The sequence below is a fragment of the Piliocolobus tephrosceles genome, chromosome 15, assembly GCF_002776525.5.
Source record: "Piliocolobus tephrosceles isolate RC106 chromosome 15, ASM277652v3, whole genome shotgun sequence".
NCBI classification, from domain to species: Eukaryota; Metazoa; Chordata; class Mammalia; order Primates; family Cercopithecidae; genus Piliocolobus; species Piliocolobus tephrosceles.
The window spans coordinates 20,173,631-20,199,955 of NC_045448.1; the positions used below are offsets into that span (position 1 = coordinate 20,173,631).

Below are 26,325 nucleotides of genomic sequence, written 5' to 3' on the forward strand. Positions count from 1 at the left end.
CCTGCTCTGCATAGCCCAGGCCCTGCCTGGAGTCCAGGGTCAGGGGTTGACCTGCACCAGGGACAGAGTGGACCAGCAGCCTGGACAAGACTGGGAAGCCAGCTGTAATAGATGCTCTAGGACACTGAGGACCCCTGCAGTGCAGTGTGCTGCCTCAACCTCCAGGTTTTTCACTGTCGTTTTTCCCTACTCTGCACATGATTTGTTTAGACCTCTGGCACTTAAGACTGTTGCTAGTAAGTGTACAGAAATCACAGTGAGCAAACGATAAATAGCAAGCTTTGAGACTCAGTAGGGAGCCCATCATGTCCTTGAGGAAGGAAATGATCCAGTTGGAGCCTTAAGGAACAAGGAGTGCTGGGCAGGAGGAGGACCGAGAGCCCCAGGAGAAGGCAGGCGAGATACTGAATGCCTGCACAGGGGTTTGGGGAAGGAGGGCAGAGATGGACTCTGTCTTCCGCAACAGGAGGGACCAGCATCAATTCTGCTGTTCTGTACCAAGCCAGAGCATTGCCCAGAACCAGGCTCCCACCCCTAGTAGGTGACACGGCAGGACATCGCCAGGCCAAGAAGAGACTCAACCACCACCACAGCAGCTGTTGCCCGAAATGAGAAGTACCGTTTATTGCTGTTACACAAATGGACCCAGCCTCTGGCTTGGGCACTGTCCCACGGACCAGCAGACAAACATGATCAGCTGGCCCCTTTCCCCACCCCCGAGTCACGTGCAGTCATACACTCCAGGCAGAAAGTCAGTATCGAATACCGGGCACAGGTTCCCTTGGCTTGGCGGTGCGTCTCTGATTCACAGACTGGCCCACCTTTCAGAGTGGCCAACAGAGCCACTGAAACGTTGTCAAATAAGCAAGTGCAGGACCCCTGGGCTGGAGGCCTCTGGCCTCTGCAACCAGGTGGGAGGAGGATGTTCTAGGTGTCTGTGGGGCAGGCCTCGGCTCCACACGTCCGCTGGGACCACAGCCTCAGGTCAAGCTGTGCTGGGGCCATCCACCTTCCTTTGCCATTTAGAAGATGGGGCTTGGAACTTGGCAACACAGAAATTGACATCAGCCTTATAAAACTTTGGCTGAACCTGTCGACCTCCAGAAGAATTTCAGCCAAAACAAAAAAGCAAACACACAGAGGGACCCTGGAACCAGAATCCCTCCCCATGGGAAAGACAAAGGCACAGAGATTTGAGCCAAGTTTCCCAACATGTTGGTATTTGCAGAAAAGTCCGGTCACGTCACACACAGCACAGAGGCAAAAAGCGAAGGCAGTGGCATTCACAGGACTACTTTATATTAAAGTTTATTACATTTGGAAAATCTACTGTACAGGGAAAAACCCATTGGATTAAGTACAGTTTTGCCAAAAGCAAAAGACTATCACTCTTTGGAAAATATTCCTGATTCCAGCCCAGGGCCCAGGGCGGGGCCGCAGGAGCTAACGGAGAACCTGGCCTTGGATGGAGGCGCTCAGAGCCAGCTCTGCCCAAGACGCCCCTTGTCAATTTCCAGGAGGAAGACGCCCCTTGTCAGTTTCCAGGAGGAAGACGCCCCTTGTCAATTTCCAGGAGGAAGCAGCCCCCGGAGAGGGCCCCACAGGCAGGACAGGCGTGGTCTGCAGGAGGATCTCCAGGCCCCTGCTGCCCTCCCTACAGTCCTCTCTCAGTCTGAAGGCTGAGCCGCCAGCATTCACTTCTCACATGGGCTTCTCCAATGTGGCAGTGGCCCAGGCCTCAGCAAAGCCCTGAGCTCATGGACACAGGCACAACTGCTTGAAAGAGGCGGTGGCCCCACGGCAGCCGGGACTGGCCAGCCCGCCAACAGACCACCAGAAACGGGGCCTACCAGACAGATCGTCCATACCCTGTTGCACACATGAGCGACAAACTCAGAGACAACACACAAACTAAGCCTACATTTTGGCTTCCAGATTTGGTTCTCCTAGTTTAAAAAAAAAAAAAAAAAAAAGTCTTAACCCTGATGCTGTCTCCTGACCATAGATTAGGGAAGCAAGATGGGGAATACCGAATCAACTTACTTAACTTACCTCAGAAGTAACAAGGTCTACTGGGCTATGAACAAAGAACTAGAGGAAACATGTGCAAAAACAAGTCGATATCTAGATCAGACCTCCCCACGAAACAAAGTGGACCCCTGTCCCCTGCCACGCAGCGGCCACGCCCCCAAGATGCTTGGTCCTACCAGTAAGTGCTATAGATGTGTGAGCCCCAAGCCCCACCCGCAGAATCTTCCAGTCACATGAGGCCACTTAGGTCCAAAGCAGTCAGATCCCCCCTCCCCTCCAGAGCTGGGCCTGGGGAGAGGCTGCTTCAATTTGGAGAAACTGAGTCAGAATGGTGCGACGCCAGGTGCTGACTGTGGTGGAAAGGTCCTATGTGAGAAAACCCTGGTGCCCCAAGTCTCTAGGAAGAAGTCAGAGAAGCAGAGTGGAGCTCCCGGCACGCCCCAGGACTCCGTGGGCAGGAGCGGCCAGAGGGGCTGGAGTACTGGGGAGGTGGCCTGGTGGCAGGGGAGGCCAGGGCCTGCAGTTCTTCAAGGAAGAGGCAAGTGGGGGCCTAGTGAGTGGCAGGGCGGAGGGGGCGCATGGCTCCCGCGTCAGGCATAGAATTCCTCCTGTTTGGTGGGCTTCTGGTAGGCCCCCCCATTGGCTTGTTTCGGTTCCTCCAAGGAGTAGCTGCCTTCGTCCTTCTTCTTCATGCGGTACAGCATGAAACCCACCAGGCACACAGCAAAGATGAGTCCCACGAGGCCTCCAGCAATGATCCCTAGGGCAGGTAGACGGGGCCAGCTCAGTTCAGCGGCCCCCTGGGCTCCACTGCAGACCCTCCCCAAAGTGGTGGCCTTGGCTGTGGCCAGCCCCACCCCGACCCCACAGCAGCAATTCACCCCGAACTACCCCCCTGAGAGAAAACTCACCTCCCAGCACCTCCTTCCTGTCCAGGAGACCCTGCGAGGCCCCTGTGGCCCCCGGATCCACTGGGGACTGGTTCCGGTGGTCGGGCTCCACAGCCACTATAGCTGTGTTCTCCCCAGAGGTTTCAAAGGTGAAGTCCTATGGGAGGGCAGGGGCAGATTGGGTTGGCTAGGTCACTGCCAGCAGCAGCAGCCAGCTCCAGAAGCAGCTCCTGCCTCCCTGATCTTTGCCACCACCCACTCAGATGCACCCAAACCAGGATCACACGGGGCCCGAAAGCCAGGCCTTCTTGCCACATCAACTCTGGACCCTGGCTGGACCATGGCATGGATATCACAAAAAGTGATACAAAGCATACATTTCTGTATGGAAATGAGCAGGCTTATTTTAGTGTAAAGCGTAAAATTCCCACGAAGCTGCAAGATAAAAAATAGGACTTGGTATAACGTTCACTCTTGCAGCAGGGGCTGCAAGTTTGGATTGTAAGTTTGGGGAGCCCTCTCTTGGGTGATCTTTAAGGGCGCTTTTGCTCTGATCTCATAATTAGTCGGTCCTGCTCTGGGCGAGGCCCTGGGGGTAGGGGAAGGTGGGCCCCTGGCCCTGTCTTCCTGGTGAGGAATACGAGACATCCGCAGGGCACAGGCGTAGGGCGTGCCGGGTGCCAGGCATTAGGGTTAACCCACCCAATGTCCCACGGAATGCAGAGGCCACTCACCTGCTCCCCAGAGCCCTCTGCTGCTGGGAGCTGACTGGAGGCTCCATCCTCAGCAGCCCTCTCGGTGGCAGAAGGACCTCCATCCCCTGTGCGGGGAGTGTGAAGGTCAACTTGGCCGGGTCCTGCAGGGGCTGAGGTCTCATGGTGGCCAGGCTGCATGTCCCTGTGGGGGTGGGACGTGGCGGGCTCCTGGGCCGTGGTGGCTCTGGCGGTTGGGGCCTGATGAGTGGTTGGGAGCTGTGTGGTCTCCGTGGGTTGGGGGGTGGCCTCCTGCTCCCGGGCGGTGAGGCCAGGCTTCACTTCTAACAGGACTACAGCCTCTCCCTCCTTGGGCCCCTCTCCAGCCGGCAGGGTGGAGGTGGAGGCAGCTGTAGCCTCCAGGCCAGTGGGTTCCGGAGACGTGGGAGTAGCCGTCAGGAGCCACGTGTCCTTCCAAGTGGAGGGGGTCTGCTGTGACAAGGTGATATCTTGCAAAGCACCTACAGGACCAGAAGCAGAGTGTGTTGGGGAGGGTGGGGAGGGAGCATCAGAAGCAGAGTGTGCTGGGTTGACGGGGGAGGACCTGAAGCAGTGTGCTGGGTGGGTCGGGGGAGGCCCCAGAGCACCTGGGCTGGCCAAGCTCAGGCTGTGAGGGAGGCTAGTGCCTGGGCAAGGCAGCTGAGGCTAAGCTCCTTGGAAAATGGACAAGGAGAGCTGTCCCTTCTCAGTGTGTGTGTCCAGGGGCAGCCTGGTCTCTGGAGCCATGAGACAGGTGCCTAGGCCACCTGGGAAAGCTTTCCTGTGACCACAGGGGTGGGGTGGGCATCCCTTAGGGCCATAACTACTTCAGTTACCCTACCTATCCCAGGGTACACACCTCTCTGGCCCCACCCTCCCTGAAGGCCCCCGCTTCCAACAGCAGATACTTCCAACTACAGATATCCTACCTTGCAGCTCTCAGGCCCCTGCTAGGTCACTTCCTCAGGGATGACCTCAGCCTCCTTCCTTAGCTCTCACCCCTCTTCTGAGGTCCACTCAAGAGCCACCTCCTCTGAGAAGCCTCCCTGACCACCTCCAGCTCAGGGACTTCTCTCCCCCAGGGAAAGGGGAAGTAGGGAAGGGAGCTTGGATGGAAGAGCTACACCCCAGCAGGCTCTGTGCTGCCTTACAGCTCCACAAGCTTATCAGGTCAAGGTATTATTCCCATTTTACACATGAGAAAATAGAGGCTCAGGGGTCAAATAACTTTCTGAAGGGGGTTCCAGAGGTTTCCTAGTGAGTAAAGGTATTCCTAGTGAGTAGGAGCCTAGGTGCAGCAGGCAGCCCAGCTTCTGGAGCTCACAGCCTTCACCTCACCTCCGAGCATGAGCTCTCCTTAACCAGGCAGCTCACGGACCCCATTCCTCTGCTCAGCATTGCCCTTTGGAGCCAGCTGGGTGGAGATGGGGCGGGCAGGGTGCACTCAGTACATGCTCAATAAACACAGGAGACTGTCTCACCACTGCCCCCACGCATGACCTGTTGCCGTCTTGGGTGGGGGGCCCCCCATGACAACCTCACCTGCACCTGAGCCGGAGAAGTTGTCAGAGTCATCCCCAGAGCCATCTTGATCTTCAGGGGGCAAATTAGTAGCCACAATTTGCTGGAAAAGGATCAGAATATGGTATGAGTAGAGGCTTGGCTGGGGCTCTGCTGCTCCTGGTCCTCTCCTAGACAGCTGAGTGGACTCGCCCTACCCTGTGCTGCACAGGTACACAGGGAGACGCCTCTCGTGTGGCTCCAGGCCCCTCAGCTCTGGGCAGCACTTTGGTTCCCATGCCCCAACCCCTGATGCTACAACACAGCCTGGTGCCGGGCACAGGGCACAGGGGCATAAGAGAGTGGGCAGGACCCTCACCCTGAGAAGCTCAGTCTGGTGAGGGAGCTCCAGACCTCTTAGAAGGGCAGACAGGGAGTTGCTATTGGGAACATAGGCTGTGGCCCCCATGGGACCCCATCAGCCCACCCTACCCTACTCTTGGGGGCCATCAGCCAGGGAGCTTTGGGGCCAAAGATTGCCGACCCAGCCCCACTGAGGGGCTTTCGAAAACCCCCAAGAGCAATCTCAGGACAACTGGGATGCAGAGGCAGCTTCCAGGCATGCTGGCCCCCAGGTGTGGACACCAAGGGCGGCACAAGGGGCAGGGGCAGCGCTGGGCACAGGGAACTGTCTGTTCTGAGGCAGGTCTGCCCACGCAGGGCAACCCCAGGCCTGGCCCCGACACACCTTCCCACACTCGGCCCAGTTCCCATCTACAGTGAAGACTGGGTTCAGGCCCTCTGGTCAGAGTATCGTCCTCCTTGGGGAAGGAAGGACAGGGTGCCCATCGGGCTGGGGACATATAAGGCTAATCTGGAAGGGGCCCTGCACTGAGAAGGCTCCAGGAAGTGGGCTGTGGACCTGGGACGGGCCCTGCTGGCAAACAGCAGCCCCAGGAATGCTGCCCGCCTGCCCAGCTCCAAAAGGCAAAGGGGCCAGAGGGCAAACGTATACACATCTCTCCAGTTCCTGAGGCCGGGGCGGACCGGCAGGACCGGGGGCGGGGGCGGGGAGGCAGGCTCACACCACACACAGTGAGCAGGACTGTGCAGAACCCTGGTCGGCAGGGAGGGCAGAAAGTCAGGACTGCCGTTGCCCTTCACACTGGCCCCAGGACCTCAGGTAAAGAAGGAAGAACCCAGCAGCCAGGTGGCAAGAAGTGTGGCTTTGAGAGCCCTATTCAGCTTCGAGGCTTAGACCCAAGGACCCCACTCACTACACAGTGTATCTTGAGAGGGCCCCAATGTCTGGGGCCAGAACAAAGAATGAGAAAGTATGCAGAACAGCACAGTCCAGTGCACTAGCTTTAGGAACTCCAGACCCTGCCCCTCACTAGATGTGCGGTCCTGGGATATCATTAAACCGCTTATGGCTTCAGTCTCTCCATCTGTAAAATGGGGAAATAATAACATCTACATTCCAGGACTGTTACCAAAATTCAATGAAGCTATGCCTAACACAGCCTGGCATGCAGTGGGCACCCACAAACAGTGGCCATTGTCTAACTAGGGGAGCCTCAAATGCCAGCAGGCCTGTCTAGAAAGAGGGTAAAAGGGAGGCAGATAAAGTTTCATGAGAAGAGGGGGACAGGAAGAAGTCAGTTCACCAGAAGCCTCTGCACTGACTTGTCACCCACCTGAGGCTGGGCTCCAAAGGGAAAGGGCCTCCTCAGCCCAAGAGGCCTTGTCAGGCCCTGGCTATAGGCCCATGGGCCTCACTCCTGGGTAGTGCAAAGCAGAGAGGGACAGACAACACCTCCCGTCTCCTGAGGCAGCCCTGGGGCAGAGCCGGACCAGGTGGAGGCTCTACATCCAGGGGCCTGGGTTAGAGGAAAGCATCAGACACGTGTAGAAACCACAAGGTCAGAAATAACACTGAACTTCCTTTGAAAGTACAAAAGCAGAACTGTACCTTCCTTCCCCCAAGAGAAAGGTTTTGACCCTAAAAGGGCCATTCACAGCCCATCTACAGTAAACAGTCACATTCCACCAAGGCTCACCTACAGTGAACGGTCACTGTCCACCATGGCCCATCTACAAAAATCAACAGCCATTGGCTGGCGCAGTGGCTCACGCCTGTAATCCCAGCACTGTGGGAGGATCACTTGAGCTCAGGAGTTCGAGACCAGCCTGGCCAACATGGTGAAACCCCCATCTCTACTAAAAACACAAAAATTAGCCAGGTATGGCTGCACACGCCTATAGTCCCAGCTACTTGGGAGGCTGAGGCAGGAGAATCCCTGGAATCCGGGAGGCAGACGTTGCAGTGAGCCAAGATTGCACCACTGCACTCCAGGGAGCCTGGGTGACACAGCAAGACTCCGTCTCAAGCAATCAATCAATAAAAACCAACAGTCATAGTTCATGCTCCCCCTGCCTCCAACAAGGCCACATCTGATCTACACATCTCTATGTGGTGCTTCAAACACCTGTGCTGCCTCCACAGCGCTCTGAAGCTGCCCTGGCCTCCCTCAAGCTGCCCTGGCCTCCCTCAAGCCTGTCCCCTTCACCAACAAAGAATACTGCCCACCGGGGGGCACGGAGTGCGCACCCCCACCCATACTCCCTGAAATCATGGCTTCATTCTCACCCAAGGACTCTGCCCTGCCCTCTCCTGCTGCACTGCCTCCCTCAAGAGAAAGCTCGAGATGGGGCAAGGACAGAGCAAGGCATTGACACTTCGACCCCACTGCATTGTAGAGTACCGAATCTTTCAGCAGAAGCCAGAGCCATTAGATCCATGCTCCACTCCACAGAGGAGGCAACCAAAGCCCACAGGAAAGACACACACTGGGGCCCATGTACAGCCTGGGAGGCACCGCCCAGTGAGACCCAGGAATGCCAGGGAGGCCCCAGCAGGTTAGTAGTTTCCCAAGAGCAGGGCTTTCCTCCTGACTAGATAGGCATTTCAGTCTGCCCGGTCCCTAAAACAATTTGTTCCCTCAGCTCTGCTGGTTTATCCCTCTGCAATCTTGTTTACACAACAAGCTCTTAAGCAAATGTTTTCTCCACTGAAACCAGCTCCCTGCCCTCCGGGGGCCTCTCCCCTCCCTGGGCCTAAGGGGATGGGCTAGAGAGACCTCCCAAATCTCCTCCAGCTTCAACCTTCTGTGACAGCCCCTCAAATGAGGAGGTGGTGAGATTTCAGCCCTCTGGGGAGGAAATTAGCAGAAACTGCTGAGTTTGAACCTGGATTACCAAGGTGCCAGCCGACTCCCGGAAAGGAGTTTCCGGTGAGACTTCCGATTTCCTTTAGCAGGCCTGCTGTGCTGACGGCCTGCAGCACACTCCCTCCAGGCCTCCTGGGCAGCTCTCCTCAGCATCATCTCCAACCTGGGTGCTTCCGAGGCTGCTTGGCCACTGTTCAAGGCTGCTGAGGAACAGGTCGCCTCAGCTTGGAGCCCACCTCATGCCCTGCCCAGGAAGGCAACAGGCCAACCAGTCTTTAACCTCTGTAAGTCCCAGGAAACCAACTATTCATAGAACGAATCAACAACTTTGTGCTAGGTAAGATCTAGGCTTCCACTCATTCTGTTTGTTCAAAGCAAGGGATGCCTTGCCCCTTCCCCACCCACAGTGCAGACCCCAGAAGCTCACTGAAGAGAAAGCCCATGGTTTGGCTCGCCTGGGGCCTGGGGGATCAAGAGGCAGCTGCCAGGAGTCTGGGGACAGGGAATTACGGAGTAATGGTCAGGTCAGCCCATCTCCGTCTCAGCCATGCTGGTCTCCTGGCCATACCCTGGGGACCCTGGAGAGAATCCTGGGGTCAGGGCTCTGACCCAGCAAGAAAGAGGGTGTGAAGGAGTGTGGCCTTCTCTAAGGCTGCAAACACTTTCCACCCATTCCTCTTTCACCCCTACAACTCCCCTGCAGATGAGGCAGCAGGGCTGAGAAGGACCCCTCTCTCGAGCAGATAAGGACTAGAGCCTCTAAAAGGCAAGGGACTTGCCCAAGGCCGCCCAGACACTACAACTTCCTGTGCAGCAGCACTGCTCTCCTCACCTGCCATCCCCTTCTCTCTCCCCAGCCCCACCAGCTGAGCCCATCAGTTTTAAGGAAAACCTGTCTAAGGCTCCTCAATGGGACAGAGTCTCACTGAGTTGGAATTGCTGAGCTTGCCCCAGCAGTGAAGCTACCCAGGGACCAGCCCACATTTGAGAGGTGGAGAGGAAATGGCGTGGACCGGAAGGGGACCTATGCCATGAGGGATGGGGAGTCATCATCACCTGCTGCCAGCCACTACAGAGCACATCTGAAGTCTGTGGGCAGAGAGCTGGCAGAGAAGCTTCCAGAAGGCAGCCTCAAGCCAACTGCCAGCTTTTGTTCCCATACCAGAGGTAAAGAGGGCCACTCTCCTTGGCAACCTCTGTCTCAGCAGAGCCCGGGCCCTGGCCAGCCCTGGGGCTAAGGGGCAGCTGTGCTGCAGCTCCTCTACAAGACAGCTCAAAAGTGCCTTGGCTGCCTCAGAAGCCAGGATGTCCAGTGGGCATCTCAGGTTTGAGGGAGGGCGGCGGGCCCAGTCGCTAACCTGAGAGGTTGCCCATCTAACCCTACCCCATCAGCCTGAGGACATCAGGTCAGAAGGCCTTTGGTTTCCAGCCCGCACCCTGAATCACTGACATTGGTCACCTGCTGCTTGAAGTGAGTGATGGGTAAAACACAAACCCCTTAAAAATCATCACTGACAGCCGGGCGCAGTGGCTCAGGCCTGTAATCCCAGCGCTTCGGGAGGCCGAGGTAGGCGGATCACCTGAGGTCAGGAATTCAAAACCAGCCTGACCAACATGGTGAAACCCCGTCTCTACTAAAAATATAAAATTAGCTGGCATGGTGGTGTGCGCCTATACTCCCAGCTACTTGGGAGGCTGAGGCAGGAGAATCACTTGAACCCAGGAGGTGGAGGTTGCAGTGAGCCAAAATCACGCCAGGAGCTTTGGAAGAAGAGGGAAGAAATAGTCTGGTCCTGGCCCGGCAGAGCTCCCAGCCCCCCAGAACGTATGGCCAGGTGTCCGGCTCCAGGGGGACTTAAAAAGGGGGAGCTTCAGAGGCTGGAGTACAGAGGGCTGCCCTAAGGGGACTACTAGGGCCAGGCCTTGAAGCCCCCAACCCAACCCAGGAGAGGATAAGACAATGCTCACCCCAGGCACTAACTTGGGCAGCGCAGGGGGCCTCTGATTCGCAGTCATCCGTGGTGGAGCAGGAAAGGGAAGCTGATCTGTCAGCTGTACCTGCCCCGTGTGGCCACGAAATCCCCGGCTTCTGTGGGAGCCGAGTCACTGAATCAACAAGCCCCAACAAACCAGGGATAAAGAACTGCCCCTTATCAAAGGAGCTAGGTCATTGCCTTTCTCAAGCAGCCTGGACCAGGGGCCATGGTGCTGGTTCTGGGGCCAGTGGACAGGAGAGACCCAGACCTGTTCTAGGAGTCCAGGTTGCAAGGTCAAGAGGCAGGAGGGTCCATGGTCATGGCAGGCTGGACACCCACCCTCCCCATCCCGGGATTCCACGCAACGGCATATGTCCTCGGGAGGCTTGAAATTGGGTCATAGTTGTCTTGGAAATCTTTTTTACAAGGAGTAAAAAACAGGCTGTTTACAAGGTGTAAAAATAGGCTGACCCTCGCCTTCCCTAGACTTCAGGACTCTTGAGGGCTGAGGTCTCTGAGCTGCAGAGCCCCAGCCTTTACCCCCACCTCTGCATCAAGACACCATACTGGCTGAGAGTGATATCCAAACCATCACCTGCATCCAGACTGGGGACTCTCAGCCTCAGGGTCCCCAAGAATCACCAGGAGACCACTACAAATGAAGTCTTCCGAGCTCCCCGTCCAGAGGCTGACTCTGTCATTCACAAGCCCCAGGTCCTGTAGGGGGTCTTCAGACTGCACTTTGAAAACAATGAGGAGAGGAAAAGGCATCCCCCAGAGTGGCCCAGCCTGGAGGAGGCAAGAGCTCGCTTCACTTGAGTCCGGTGTTCAAAGTCAAGGCACTGAGTAGCAACAGAGCCCTGTGAACAAGTTCTAGTGGCAAAGGGACCAGGGAAAGCTCAGCAATGTCCTATACCTTTCCGATACGTCCACTCGCACAGATAGCACACCATGGTGGCGGCCCAGCCTCCCTCCCCCAGGGGCTGAAGACCCTCTGAACATCCGGAAGCACCTACATGACTGGGAAAGTGTCTACTTGAAGCTGGGCTGAGGCTCCTCTGTGCCTAGGGCTGAGCCCACTGGCTTCCTACCAGCCAGCTTGGCTGGACCCAGCAGGGATGAGCAGAAGACAGCTGCTGGAGCTGAGAGGCAGGTGGGCCCCAGGGACGAAGGCTGGGCCTGGAGGGCAGCACAGGCTGCAGGGCCTGGTCCTGCTCTTCCAGGAGTACCACTGGGAGGGCGGGGGAGAAAAACCTGCAACACCCTCTCCCAGTCCCACCGCCTTCCGAATGCCTCAGTGGCCTGCAGAGTGGATGTGCAGCTGCCTTCCCTCTGTGGGGAGCCCTGTGACCCTCTCCTTCAGCCTGGACTGAAATGGCCTAAGCACTGAGCAGGCAGGTCAGACCCGAGCACCCAGGAGCAAGGGTCTCTGGGAAAGGGTTGGAATCCACCACGCGGCTCCCATGCTGGGGACCTAGGCAGCTTTCAGCCTCTCTCTAGACCTGTTCCCCACCTAGACGCCAGAAGGGGCTTGGTGGATAATGCTAAAGTGCCTTATGGCTGACAGGCTGGCCCTGCCGGCTTTAGCGCCTGGTGCTGCTCTGGGAACGAGACAGGGGTTCTGTCTCCTAAGACTCTCCAAAGGCCCCCTCCTCAGGGACCCACAGCACTGACCACCAGAGGGTGGCCCAGGGAAAATGACCAGGTCCAACATGGGGACAGTCTGGTGATAGTCTGGCCTCTGTCCCTAAATTACTGGGTGGTGCTAGAAATACCTTGCCTCAGGTTGCCCGTCTGTACAATGGGGGTTTGGCCAAAACGGCGGGACTCGTGGGAGTAGGCAGCAGGGCAGGGCCACAGGCCAGGAGACACTGGGCTCCCCCAGCCTCAGGGTCGTGGAGGAAGTGCTCGACACATCACTCCTCTCCTAAGGCTGCTTTCCAAACTCAGGAGCCGGGAAAACACAGCCCGCCCGGGAGGCAGGCTGAGGCCGCAGATGGGGTCTGGGCCTCCAGACCCGAAACCTCCCCTACTGAAGCCATTCCCAGGAGGCGGGGCCTCACCGGTGCCTCAAGGGAGCACGGGCATTTCCGGTGACAGGCACAGCCATTTATCAGCTCACTGGCTCTCTACTAAGAACAAGGCAAGCCGGGGCCTGCTGAGGGTATGACAGGCGGGGAGTGACGGGCCCGGTCCAGGGCAGGAGGGAGACAGAAATGGGCAGGGAGAGGAGGCTGTCCCCAGCAGCACTTCCGAGGGGAGGGGCGCATTTCGGGGACACTCTGGACAGCACCCCCACACACAGCCCCACCCTGCCACTCGAGACGGACCCCTCACTGTCCTGGGGGCTTCAGGGCAGGGCCAGGGTGGAGGGACGGCATTCACACTTGGCCTTCAAGACCACTTTTGGGTAATATTTTCCATTTAGTGTGAGGTCACGGCTTTACAGATGGGAAGCCTGAGGTCAAGGTCACAGAGCCGAGCCTCCCAGCCCTGGGCCCTTTGCCCTGCACCGCATTGCCTGCTCACAGTACACCGGGGGCGTTTATTGAAAGAGGAGGGATCTTGGCAACCTCATCCCAGCTCCGATGCCCAAGCCAAGCCAGTGCTGCCCCCAGCACCCCCATACCTACCCTTTCACAGAGCTGGCGCCTGCCTCGGCAGCTCACATGCCAGGACTGGTCTCAGAACAGGCTCAGCTGAGGGGTGGGTGTGGAGCCTCGGAGCTGGAAGACCAGTTCCTCTGCTTTTCCCCACCTGGCAAAACCCAGGCCAGGCCAGGCAGGGCAAGGTTTCACCCAGGCAGGCGTGGAGCAAAGCAGCCCAGCCCAGGCCCTGCAGCCTCAGTGCCTGGTACTGCTCCGGGAGCCAGACAAGGGATGTCTCCCAAGACTCGCCAAGCACCCCCCACTTAGGGACCCACAAGGACACTTGATCACACTGACTTGAGATCATCACCCTCAGCTTCCCAAGGGGAGTCATGGCTTAGGCAGGATGCCAGAGATATCCTAACTCAAGGTGACTGTGGGGCAACTGCCACCCTACGGGGACAGAGGGGGCAGCCAAGCCTCCAAAGCGCTGTCCCTCCCCCAGCCCTGGCTGCCCTAAAGAGCCCACTAAGGCCAGAATCTCAGCCAAGATTTCCCCAGTCGGCCCCTACTGAGAAGCCCAGCCCTGTCAGTCCCAACGGGGTCCCCTGGAACGGGTATCCACCAGACCTGGGGACCAGGGCACCTCTGCCATATGGACTTCTAGGAACATCCTCCCCTTGTACTTGCTAAATAAAGTATCCTCAAGTTTCACAGAGGCAGAAACTGTGCTTTTGACACAGCTGCAGCCAGCCAGGGCTCCAGCTGTGTGTGAAGGTGGGGGAGGGGAACAAGCTCCAAGGTATTACCAAAATCTCTTATCAGTGTCCCTGTCATTGCACAATATCCCCTTGAAAACAAGTCCTCTGGGAGGGCTAAAGGGTGCCAGCACTCACACTACAGCATAAATCACTTCCAGGTTGGGGGGGGGCTAACTCTGGAACTAGGGCACTGAGGGTAGATTGGAGCTCTGGGAGACAGAACAGGATTACAAAAGAGCGGCTGGAAGATGTCAAGGGCAAATTTTTTAACCTTTGTCAAAATGTGCATGCCAGCAACGCCATACCCAGGAAAGGAGGAAGAAATTCTCTTTGCTCTTCCTGGAGTCACAGATGTACACGGTTTCTCCTCCCGTGTACAGAACAATGGGCTAGCCTGGGAACCTGCCTCTCAGATAAAGAACAATTCAGACTGAGTAGGCACTGAGGCTGCTGGGAAGCCCAGAGACACGGGAAGGCACAGTGTCCTTGAAGGAGTCCCGGGAGAGGGTGGGGCTGGTACCTTCTGGTTTGGGTGATGAAGACAGAGTTTTCTGTGAGGCTCTCTCTGAAGAGGCTAGGTAGATCCTCCAGATTACTGGTGAGTCCCCAGGTCAAGTGGCTTGCCCTCCCTCTGATGGGCGGCAGATCTGCAAAGGCTTGAACCCCCAGCACAGAGCTCCTAGCCCTCGCAGCTTCTGCACACGGCGAGTGCTTAGATGGCTGAAAGGGAGGCTGTGAATACAGCTCCAGTCTGAAAAGCTCAGCGTGACCCTGGGAAAGGGAAGTAGCCATATGCCTTGCCCAGAGCTCAGGGACCACCAGGGGGGTCGGGGGTAGGGCGTGTGGTAGAAAAAGAGGCTAAGCCTGTGACCTGGGCTGGAGATTACTTGAAGAATAGGAACAACTGAATTAGGCTCTGGGGGGAAAAAGTGATCACAGCTGATGTTTATTGAGTCCTCTGAGCCAGAGGAGCTGGCAATCAGTTTTTTAAATCTGAATTAATTAACCTGATCTTCACAATCACCTTAGGTTCTAGTACCATGCACATTTTACAGATGAGAAAACTGAGGCAAAGGAGCTATGTCATCTGTCCCGAGGCACACAGCCACTGAAGCCAGCAGTCTTGCTCTGGCAGGCGTGCCATGAAGCAGCCATCACAGTGACGCCCACTCTCTCACTCTCAGGAAGACAACAGCCATCGTCTCCACCGGCAGCACCCTGCAATCTGGCCCAGCATTGTCGGCCTCCGTAGAGAACCCAGCTCCCTCTCCAGGACAGCCACCAGTCTGAAGTTCTGGGGACAGGCCACTGTGCCCCACTGCTGGGGGCCCTGCCCAGCAGGCCTGAGCCCCTACGAGGGTGCCCCAATGTCTGGCTTTGCCTGGCCTCCTCTCCCACCTGCCAGCTCAGCCCGTACCTTCTCAGGTCAGGAGGCAGCCCCTGGCAGAGGCTCCGGTGGAAGAGAGCAAAGTCTGGCCTGCTAGTGAAGGCTCGTGTTTCTGAGAAGGGCAAAAGCCGTGTTTGCAGGCCCTGTTAACGTCAGCAGCACTGGGGTCAGACCAGCAGGCCATTCACACAGAGTGACTCCAGGCTTAGGCTGGGTCAGACTGCACCCCTTCCCACAGGTCAGCCTCAGTGCTCCCCTAGACTTGCTTCTCTGTGCTCCAGGCAAGGAAGGGGCCCCAATCATATCACATATGGTATTTCATGGAATCTCTGCAAAAGCCCTCTGGGGCAGGATATGAGAAACTCCATTTTACAGACGAGGAAACTGAGGTGGGGGTAGGTGACGAATCGTGCTCACGATGACACAGGGAGAAAGCGATGAAGTCCGGATGTGATCCAGGTGGGCTAGACTTGTGTCCTGCGCTCCTCCTGGCCTCCACAACACCTCTCTGCTCCAGCCCGAGCCGGGACTAACCAAGCCAGCTAGTTCTCGGTCCCACCTCGCCTGTCAAGCCCCAAGGTCTCAGGACTCAATATTGGGCCCCCCAAAGGTAGGAAGGCCCAGGCCTTCAGGCTCAGGTGACTGCCTTACACAGGGAAGACAGGCAGGCCAGAGTGGCCACTGCACGCCCAGCCTCCGCAAGATCTGTAAGAATGAACCTCATTCACCTTCCTCCTGGAAGGCAGGGGGCTCTATGTCCTTCCTACAATTCCCTGAGCCCAAGACAACCAGTCACTGCTGCACATTCACCCAAGGAGACTCAGGGGTGAGCTTCCTGGACTTTCCAGGCCTGACCCCAGGGAAACTCCTGCTGTGCTCTTTCCCCAGGCCCCAGGTCCCTTTCAGGGAGGGAGGTGGGGGGCAGGGCCTGAAGATCTCATGCAGCCCAAGCGGGGCACATGCTTCTAGCCTGGCCCTCAGTCCCGCAGGCCCTGGCCAGCCTTGAGGTCTTGCTGCCCAGACCCTCCCCCACACCCCATCCTGGAAGAGATATGGGCACCACCACAGCAGCACTGTACCCTGTGGTTTTCTCTGGGAGAAGCTAGAGTGACGTCAGCCTCTAGGAAGGTCTCAGAGGCTCCTGAAACGTCCTACAGCCTCGGGCCCTGCAAGCCCAAACCTGACCACCATATTCGTCTGGAACACTCCAGAGACATGGGCCCTCCAAGGCCTCGGACAGTTTCCTGGGCAGCAGGGATGACAGGAAGCTACTGGAGGCAGAGTCAATGCCACTCTGACACAATCAAGTCCTCAGCCAGGTAAGGCCCCTGGAGCATCAGTGGCCACCACTGGTATTGGTAGCATGGGAAGAGCAGGGTCAGGGCCCAAGTCCTAAAGGGCTTTCTGGGACCCAGCTTGTGACAAATGCCATAGGTGGCCATGAGCTCCTTGGCCCTCCAGAAGTTCCTCTAACTTCCCCACATCCCACCCTGGCAGACATGCAATCCTCACCATACGCATCCCAGGCCAGGAGCCAGAGTTCTGTCTCCCAGCCTGCTGAGTAGCACAGGAGATCCAGAGAGAGAGCCAGGCAGCCCCACGTGGAAATGACTATGAACTCAAGTTCACGCCACTGTGGGGAAGTTCCCTAAATACCTTTGGAGATCCATGGTGCACATGAGTGGTCCTGGAGCAGGACTGACAGACTCTGCAGGTCCCTCAGGGAGACCCCCTGCCCTGACACTTCCCATGGCCAGAAGGCAGCCCCGCAGGTTTGGAGCTCCATAAAATATCCTGCCTTACCGCCCAGACTCCTAGTTCGATACTACTGTATCATGGGACTCTGGGACAAAACCCTTCCTGTGGGCAGACGTGACAGGTGCTGAATTGCGAACCCCGTTCATTGTCACTGCAGAGACCACCTCTCTCATCTGGTTCCAGTAGCAGCCACCCTGTCTTACAGGAATCCCCTGGACCAGATATGGAACTCTCACCACTGCACCGGACTACGCACACAGCAGGTGCCCAGACTCTGGGCTTTAGATCTGGTCAAGCCAGATAGGGCTCATGAAGCCCTCAGAACTTGAGGCAGCAGAGCACAGGCAGGCCCCCAGATACCCACCAGTCACACGACAGTCACAAGAGGCCACGCACACCCAAAAGCATTGCCTCACCTCTGCTTCTCAGCCCCTTCCCCCCATGTCACAGATGGGTTCACTGAGGCCAAGAGAGGCCTCTGGACACAGCCACTCGAGAGTAAGGAGGCAGGGCCAGGACAGAAAGCCAGGCCCCTGAGCTCCAGCCTGTGTCTTGCTGTACTCCCCGCCTCGTCCCGGCCCCCAGAGGGCTTGCAGTGGATCAAGGTTGGTTGGGTGAGTCTCAGGGGAGGACCCGTGGGCCTGGCACCATGACTCAGCTGATGAGTGGACTGATCAACATGCCCGCCTTCCCCACTGCCCCAACCTGCCCGCCATGGCTTTCATTCCTGCTGCTGAGCGGACCTCGGCAGATGCCAGGACTCTTGGGTGTGTGTGCAGAGAACATCATGCAGCCCCAGCCCTGGCCCAACCTCACCCAGGCGCCTCTGTCCACTCCAGCTCCCACAAGGAGCTCGAATCCACCCCTCAAGCAGCCTGCCCTGCCCTGCCCTCCACTGGCCCAGCCCATCCCACCATTGAACCCTTGGGCAACCAACTCTCCTTCGAGTCCCCAGAAGGAATACTGGCAGAGGAAGGTGAGCCCCCAACAAGTCCTTCAGTGTCACCTCCGCCCTTCCCAGGATAAGGTGTCTCTGTAACCACGTGGCTCTCAGAACTGAGGACGGGAAAAAGGACCCTTTGGCAGAGGAGGAAACTGAGGCCCAGAGGGGCAACGGCCTGCCACAGCCACACAGTCGGGGCTCAGCTGAACCAGGAAGGCCAGGTGACCTGACTGCCTGTCTCTGTAGGAATAACTTCCACAGACTTCCAAGGCCAAGGCCATGATGAATGTCAGAGCCACAGTGAAAAAGAAAAAAGGCCACCAGCAGAGGTGGGAGGCAGAAAGGAAGCTGGTGTCTGAAAAGGAAGCTGCAGCCAGGTAGTGACAGGGCCCCCAAAACTGAGATTGCAGCCTGACAGGGAAGGCAAGTGAAGAGTGCCCAGGCAAGGCCCAAATGCAGTGGCAAGCTGTGCAGTAGGTACCCCCCCACACACACGGACACACACACACACACAAACACACACACACAGACACACATATACCCGGACACAGACACACACAGAGACACCCATACACACGGACACACACACGGACAGACACAAACACACGACGCACACACACACACACACACACAGAGGGACATATGCAGACACATGGACGTGGACAGAGACACACACACAGACACATGGACACACACATGTACACATGGAGACACGCAGACACACATACACACACGGCATCTCACAGGGCTGCAACCCTCAGTTCAATCACTACGCAGAGAGTTTTTCCCAGGGCTGATGGCCAGAGGAGGCACATCCTCTACATAGACTTAGGCAGCCACGAAGCTATAAAAGCCAGGAGGTCAGAGACCCTTGAGGGGCTCCCAGTGGGGAGCGGAACCGGTGGCAGCCTCGGGAAGCCTCAAGCGCAGCAGGAGAGGTCGCTGGGCAAGTCCAGCCAACCGCCTGTTCTGCTCTCCTGACTCAATGGCCCCAAGACCCAAGATTTCCCATGGCACGCCCCCCTTGCCCCATAAGCTTGCCCCCACCCTTACAGGCCCTGCCAAAAAGCAGGACACTTTCCAGGGGAGGCTCAGACCACCCCTCCCAGAGATCCCCACAGTTCTGACCACAGGCAAGCTGACCCAGTGCACCTGTCTCAGGAATGCCACGGACCTTCTCATACAGTCTTTCCATCCAAATGAAAGCTTCCCGAGGGCGGGCAGAAGCAGTAACACCAACCCGCAGCTGGACATGACAGGTGCTGAAGTCGCCCCAAACCCAGGGTCTCGCCTCTGCGGTCTCACCTCTACAACCTGCACCCCAAACATACCTCTTTGTGGTGAGGGGCACACACCTATCAGCCCTCCCGTGGAGCCTGTCAGGGTACTCATGTCCCACTCAGTGGAAGGTTCCAGAATGCATGCTCCCATCCAAAACCCAACCTCTGCTGGAACAGCTGAGAGAGAAGTGACAGGGTACAGGATCCCGGCACCAAAAGCCCTCTTTCCACAAACTCCCTGAATCCCATTCTTCTCTAGACACACTTAGGCAGGGCCGCAGGGCCCCTTTCAACCCAAGACTCCAAAACTGGTTGGTGAAAAGAAGGCAATCGGGCAAGAGTCGAAGCATAGCAGTCACTTAATGACCATTTCCTCACCGGCTGTCCCTGCCCCCAGCGGGACCTGCTGCTGAAGGGGACCAGGAGGTGACTGACTGTGGCACCAGAGCTACGAGTCCTGGGTTCTGGCCACCACCTGCGTCATGCTGCCCACCTCCCAGGCTTACAAAAGAATCTGCTAATTCCACGAATGTTTCCCCAGAGCCCAAGGTAAAAAGATGGTGCAAGCTGGGCATCACCTGGGGTCCGGCCTGAGGGCATCATCCAAACAGGCCCCTCCACACCCAGTCCACACGGTTCCCACCCTGCTCTCTCAGGTCCCCGTTTACTTCCTGCGAGGAGCTCTCGCCTGTCCCTGAGCGGCTATCAGTTGAACCCAACACAACTCCTGAATGTTACCCGGTGCTCAGTTTGCCTGATGGCACTGTTCAGGCCAGCTCAGCCCGGCCTGGGCCCCTCCGCCCAAAACGCTCACACCCATGATTCTTCAGGACGGACCAGCAAATGCCCAGCAGAGCCTTGCAGGGTTCAGCCAGCCCCCAAATGCCAGGCTTCTCAGGGGAGACTTGACAGCCTTGCGATGTATTCACACCATATCCATACACACACACTGCACACACACACACACACACACAAATCCTGGCTCAGCCATTGGAGAGGCCCGCCACCCTAGGCCTCAGCTTCCTCATCCACAAAATGGGGCAATGATATGTATTGTAAAGGTTTGGGGTAAAGTTCAAATAAGAATGGAGGAAAAGTACTGAGCACTGAACAGCAGGTGCTCAAAAAAAAGGTAATCTTAATTGTATCGACAGCTTACTTTCTTCAGGCAGTTTCATCACAGAGTACTTTCACATATCCATTATGAAATGAATACGCAAATGACAGAATGAGGACAGGGAGAACAGGTATCGTGATGTCCGCTTTACAGATGAGGACAACAAGACTTGGAAGGAAAGTGACTCACCCCAGATTACGGAGTAAATTAGTGGCAGAGCTGAGACTTAGTCCTGGGGCTCTACTTAATTCAAAGCCACTTCTGGCCTGTCACACAGTATGGATGCAGATTATATAGAAACAGGAACCAAAATCCAAATCAAATGTGGTAAAGAGATGGGGCCATGACCAAGGCTGAGAGTAGCAGTCAAGGCTAAACAATAATGGCCCTCAGCTGGTCAGTCCAGCTACCTGTGACCAGCAAGTCACTTACATGTAAAACCAGGTCGAGGAACTTGAAACATGGCGGTCAGCAAGCACTTCCCCCCAAGAGATGACTCACTTTTCTCCACTGAGAGAAGCCGCTAAAGGCCTCACCTGGGCAGCACCTCTTTGTTACTCTAGGTGGGGTGCAAGGAGGTAGAAGGGAGACTGCAACAGGTCCCAGCTGAAGTTCATAAATGGCACAAAATCCACGTATCATAGATCATCAGTCTCACTCACAGACAAGGCCCTTACCCAGAGCCTGAAACTCTCAGCTTGGAAATAAGCCTAACCCATCTGATTAGTTTCTTAGTGCCACTGGAGAAAAGTAACAAATTAGAACCGATCAGAAAGGCTGCTGGCAACACTCAGGCACATAAATGTCACTGCTGGCTGTTCTCTGGAAAAAGAAGAAAGACCAGAATTCAAAACAGAGCAACCTGGGGCACCAGGCAGAGGGGCAAAGTGCTCTTCAGAGCACAGTAAATCCAGGAGACAATGTCCTAACCCAGCACAATGATGAGGACGACGACCCTGGCATGCAGAGATTAAATCATGCCTAGCATTTTTTGGTTGATAAAGGAAGGGAAATAAATATTTCAGAGAGTCCTGCCCAGAGTAAGAATACTTGAGGGTAACAGGGATTCTTAGCTTGATGAAAAAACACGAATACACAGGACACCTCATTCCCAAGGGATTTCAGGAATCCAAAATTTTGCTGCAACAGAAAAGATTCCTCTAAAAAACTGTAGAAGTCAAGCTTTTCATTAATTCTTTCCAGGCTCTCTCCTTTCTTACTGTCTCCCTACCAATGTGTGTTAATGAGGTTTTACTGGAACCCATCAGGAGCCACAGGTAGAGACTTAAACAGGCTCCACCCTCCCTGTGGAGCTGAAGCCAGGGGTGACATCACTTCTAGAAAGCTCTGAGCCTGAGCGGAGGCAGCTCGTGCCTCCCCCCATACCCTCTCTGCCAGGCTATGGGAAAATGCCTCTGCTAGGCCCCGTAATTAGGGCAAAAGGAATTTTATGCCTTTCAAGAAAGAGAAGACAGAAAGAAAGAAAAACAGCAAATAACTATTCCAGAACAAGCCACTTTCTTACACGGCAGAAACAAAAGACCATAGGAAACACACACACACACAGAGGCACAGAGAGAGAGACAGAGAGAGCGCGCGAGGAAGAGAGAGAGAGAACTCTTTTTAGACAAACCTGTTTTAGTCTCTTGGGAGTGGTTTTGAGCAACCTCCTCTCCTAGCAGCCTCCCCTCACCCATTCCGTCACTCCCTGCCTTCCTGGTCCCCAGGGGGTTTCTGACCTGCTTCCCACTGGGGCCACAGTTAACTTTCAGAGAGGGTCAGATCTCTGCCACTTGCGGATATCTTCTCCCATCTTAAGCAAATCCCAGCTGCCTGATTTATTTTAGCAAAGGGGTATCAGAGCTCTGGGAAGGCACTGCATGTCCCCACCTTTAACCTAACATGGACACTCACTGTAAGAGGGAGAAGGCAGAACTGGGAAAGAGAAAACAAACTAAACTTTGTAAGATCAGAAAAAGCAAAAAGAATACCTAAGCTTCAAGCCAGAGTCTGACCCCAAAGCTTGGGTGGGGCTTTCAGGCTCAGCCGGAGCTCCTCCTCCAGGAAGCCCTCCTTCCCTGTAGCTCCAGGGAGTCTCCCTCCCTTCCCCTTTTGAGGCTCTCCTGCCTACTAGGCCCGATGTCCAAGTTTCTGGGCAAGAAATAATGCCTCACACTGCAGCATCTGCCCCAGCCCACAGAAAACTCCAGGAAAGGTAGTCCACAGGGAATCCCAAACACCACCTGCCTCCCCAGCGTTAACGGGTGCGGTGGGATCCCAGGGTTCTGGAATGTCTGCTTTACACCAGGCAGGCAAGGAAACCAACAGCCCTCCTAAATCCAGCCGGAAATAGGTGGAGGACCCAACTTCAGCCGCCCCTGCTGAGGCCCCATCATGTGCGAGAATGGGGCAGTGAGGTGATGCCCGGCGGTCCAGGGAGGTGAGCTACGCAGCTCCATTCTCTTCTCCAAAGTCGGAGCAAAGACTCCAAGCACAGTCTCAGTTCCACAGAAACCACCACCCTAGAGAGCAGCTTCTTGGACCTGAAAGCCAGGAGTACATGAGACCCAGCTCGGAAATCACGGCTCTCCTCTTGCTCCCAAATACCCCTTACAGTCCAGCCCATTCACAGTTCAATAGGCACAGGGACCTCTCCTGGACCGGAAAATGTTTGGAAGCACGAGTCACCTGGGAAGCAGGGAAGGCGCTTTACACATCAGCCTCAAAAACGACTGTCCCACCTCATCTCCCATGAGACAGACTCTAAAAAAAAAAAAAAAAAAAAAAACCAAAGCGCTCAATAACTGGCAGCTATTACAAGAGGAAACGCTTACAGAGGGTCAGCGCTGCTGAGACTTATCCAGATGTCACATTAGCAGGGGAGGACCCGAGTGCCCACCCCGCCCCCGCCCCTTGCCTGCCCACGTGCCTCCCTTTGCCAGAGCTGGGGAAGTCGAGCTGTCCAGATGTGGTGGACCGCCACTTCCGGAAGGGGAAGTGCCCCTGGCTCCGCACCTCCCCTCTGCATCCCGGGGGATGGCCGAGCCGGCCCGCAGGAGGGACCCCGGGACGCCAGCACCGGGCGCGGGGACTGGGGAGGCGGACTTGGGTGGCGGACTCGGGCACCGGGCGGCCCGCGCTGACACCTGGCTGCGGCCCAGGTCCCAGCCCCCGTCAAGGCCGGCGTTACGGGGCGGTTCCCAGGAAAGGGTTACAGGGGCCGAGAACAAAGCGACCCCATTGGGGAAGGCGGGCTAGCGGCCGGCGGCCAGGACGGGAGAGCCACTTTCTGGGGACCCTCAGGCTGCTCTTTGTCGGTCACGTCCCTCTTTGGTGGAGCCTCAGCCCCACTAAAGGTGGATGCTGCATCCCACCCAAAGGCCTCTTCCAGCCTCGAGATCCACATCTGCCCCTCTTTTCCGCCAGCTGCACTGGGCGGGCCAAGGGACCCGCCTTGCCTCCGCGCGACTTCAGCACAAAGCCGAGCCGGGAAGCGGGAGGCCATTCCCGGGTCCCCTCGCGTGGAAGGCGCCCGCGCCTCGGCCGTGCCCGGCACGGGAACGCGCCCTCCCGGGCCAGCTCAACTTCAGCAGCCCAGAAGTTGGGCTCCTCCAGGTCTCCAGCGTTCCGAGGCCAACTTCCCGGAACCTCCCGCTGCCGGGCCGGCTCGACTCACCTCGAGCCGCCCAACACAAGCCTGAGGGCCCTGCAGACGCTCGCCCGCGCCCCCCACGCAGCCCTGGCCCGGCTCCCCGGGTCAACGCGGCCGCCCGCCCGCCCGCCCGCTCCCGCGCCGGCTGCGCTGCGCCCAAACTTGCCCCGGCGCAAGGGGCCGGGCGCCCGGGCTCGGCGGTGCTGGGGCGCAAGCCCGCGGGTCTGGCTTGAATTAGGGCCTGCGGGAGGGGCGTTGTGGCCGCGGTCACTGCATCTCCCCAGGCCACCGACGGGGACCCACCCGCCGCGGTGGCCGGGGTGAGGGGGCTGGGAGCGGTCGACCCCGGGCGCCGCTGTGGGCTGGCGGGCTCCGACGCATGTGGAGACGTTTTACAAAATTGAGCGCGGGGCCCCGGCCCCCCACCCTCCCCAGCGCGGGACCGGTGAGGCGCCCACCGACAGCGGAGGAAATTAGGGCTGGAGCCCTCGTCTCGAGGCTCACCGTCCCGGGACCCGCTGGGCTAGCGCGGGAAGAAGGGAAGTCCCCGCTCCCCCTCCCCCTCCACGTGCACCCGCCGGCATCAGCGGGTGACCGGTCCCGGCTTCCCGCCGCCTCCCTGCCTGGCCGCCGGCCGCACTCACCGGCATGGCCGGCTGCAGGCTCAGCGCCAGCGCGCACAGCCAGAGCCAGAGCGCCGCGCGCCTCATGCTGCCCGGACCGGCGGCGAGAGCGCGGCAGGCTGCGCGGGTCGCGGCTACGGGCCGGCTTCCCGGGTTGCGCTGCTCGATGCTCTCTTGGGCGCCTGCTCAGCGCGCCACTGTCCCAGGCGAGGGCTGCAGGGTCCGCCGGCTGGAGTCCGCTCCCTACTGCCGGATTCCTCTCTGCTCGGCTTGGATTCGGCCCGCACCTCTCCCGCCGAGCTCCGCCTTATAATAAACCCACAGGCCCTTCCTTAGCCGTTGCAAAAACTAGCCCCCCACCCCCAGCTCCGCCAGGTCTCCCGGCCAGCCCCAGTCCACACCCCCCAGGACCCCGCCCCCTGAGCCACCCCTCTCGGCCCCTTCGGAACCACCCACCCCCGGCCCTAGCCCCGCCCCCGGCCCGCCCACTAGGGTCTTTGCCCGCCCGGCTCCTGCTCCTCCGGTGGCCGAACGTCGCATTCGGGAGCTGTGGTTCCCGCAAGCCGTGGTTCCCGGCCTTTCAGCTCGGGTGATCCCTGGGTGGTGGGGCCGAGGCGCACCCCCTTCTGCCCGGGCCCTGGGTGCGGAGGCGCTGCCCGGGAGAGGGACTGAAGGGGCGGCAGTCAGTCCTCGAGCGCGAGTTTGCAGCGCCCTCTGGGCGTGGACGCGGAGCGCGCTCCAGGTGCGCAGGACTCCCAGCTCTCTTGGGGAACGCTTTCTGGGGCAGGACGGCGGCCCGGGGGCGATGGGGCCTTCAACCGACGGGCAAACACACACAGACACACCCCGGGTCTCCTCCAGTTGCGATGGGGCTCGCTGCGCCCCCTCAGCCCAGATTGTCCCGTACGCTCACGTTCTTCCAGCACTCCACAAAGTGCTGGAGACTCGGGGCCTTAAACAGCTGCACCCGCTCGGAAGGGCTGTAAGAAAACGGGGGACGGGGGCGGAGTTCGCAGCGTCTTTCTGTGGAAGACAACGCCCTCTCTCTTCAGCTGAGCTAAAAGGAAAAATAAGTAACTTCTTTGTTCCCTGGTGACCTCGGGCATGCGGATCTGAAGACACCGTGCAGTTTCTGCTCCTTCGTGATTCCCTGCGAGGCCCTGGGCCTCAGTCCAAAAAGCTATGGAAGGCCTGCGGGTGGAGGGGAAAAGGCCGAGAGGGCAAAGGGGAAGAACCGGACGGCCCCTGCCCACATCTGGCAGGCAGGAGAGATGGTGCCAAACGACCTTCGCACCTGGGCCCGGAGACCAAAGATGGCGTCCTCCTCACCTGTCTTCCCGAGGCGGAAGGCAAGAACTTGGGTCGGCGGAAGGCAAGAACTGGGGACCAAGAAAATATCGGGTAGTGTCCAGTGTTTTTCTTTAAAAGAATTAAGCCTTCCTGGGCCATGCAGGGACTGACCATGGGACCCTGGACTCTCCTCCACCTTCCACCATGGAGCAGGCTCTGGAGCCGAGCAGCCTCCTGCGTCCCCATCTCATCCCCCCACTCCACCTCACAGCACCAAAAGATGATGGCCTGCTTGTGTCCCTGCTCCTGAACACCTATTTGACCTCAAGGAGCTCTCGCTTTTGGGGTCTCCGTCTCCCGAAGTCTGTCTATGGGGCAGGAAAACCTTCATCAGGGTTCTTGGGGGCCAATGTGGGCTCTCTGAGTGCCTGAGTGATAGATGGTCTCACCGCACGCCACCACGGAGGTCCAGCCAAGCTCGAGGAGTCCCCGTGGATTAAAAACGCCCTTTTCAAAGGCTCTGCCTGCCTCTACCAGAGGGTGGCTCCACAGGTCCCTTCAACCCAGT

General features: G+C 57.7%; 1 protein-coding gene across 1 annotated transcript; it reads right to left on the reverse strand.

The window, feature by feature from the left end:
• Window positions 1-599: 599 nt before the first annotated feature.
• On the reverse strand, window positions 600-24,855 carry SDC1 (syndecan 1). The gene is made up of 5 exons (XM_023230034.2): window positions 24,489-24,855; window positions 5,195-5,276; window positions 3,656-4,134; window positions 2,943-3,078; window positions 600-2,791 (listed from the first exon to the last, which is right to left on the reverse strand). The coding sequence occupies exons 1-5, from the start codon at window positions 24,552-24,554 to the stop codon at window positions 2,622-2,624; spliced, it is 933 nt and encodes a 310-aa protein (XP_023085802.1). The 5' UTR covers window positions 24,555-24,855; the 3' UTR covers window positions 600-2,621.
• Between the last annotated feature and the right edge of the window lie 1,470 nt (window positions 24,856-26,325).

Coding starts and splice junctions, on each gene's coding strand:
- SDC1 (XM_023230034.2), bottom strand. CDS start 24,554: ATGAGGCGCGCGGCGCTCTGGCTCTGGCTGTGCGCGCTGGCGCTGAGC. Junction 4,135..5,194: donor CTTCTCCGGCTCAGGTGCAG/GTGAGGTTGTCA, acceptor CTGGTCCTGTAG/GTGCTTTGCAAGATATCACC. Junction 2,792..2,942: donor CAGGAAGGAGGTGCTGGGAG/GTGAGTTTTCTC, acceptor TACCTGCCCTAG/GGATCATTGCTGGAGGCCTC.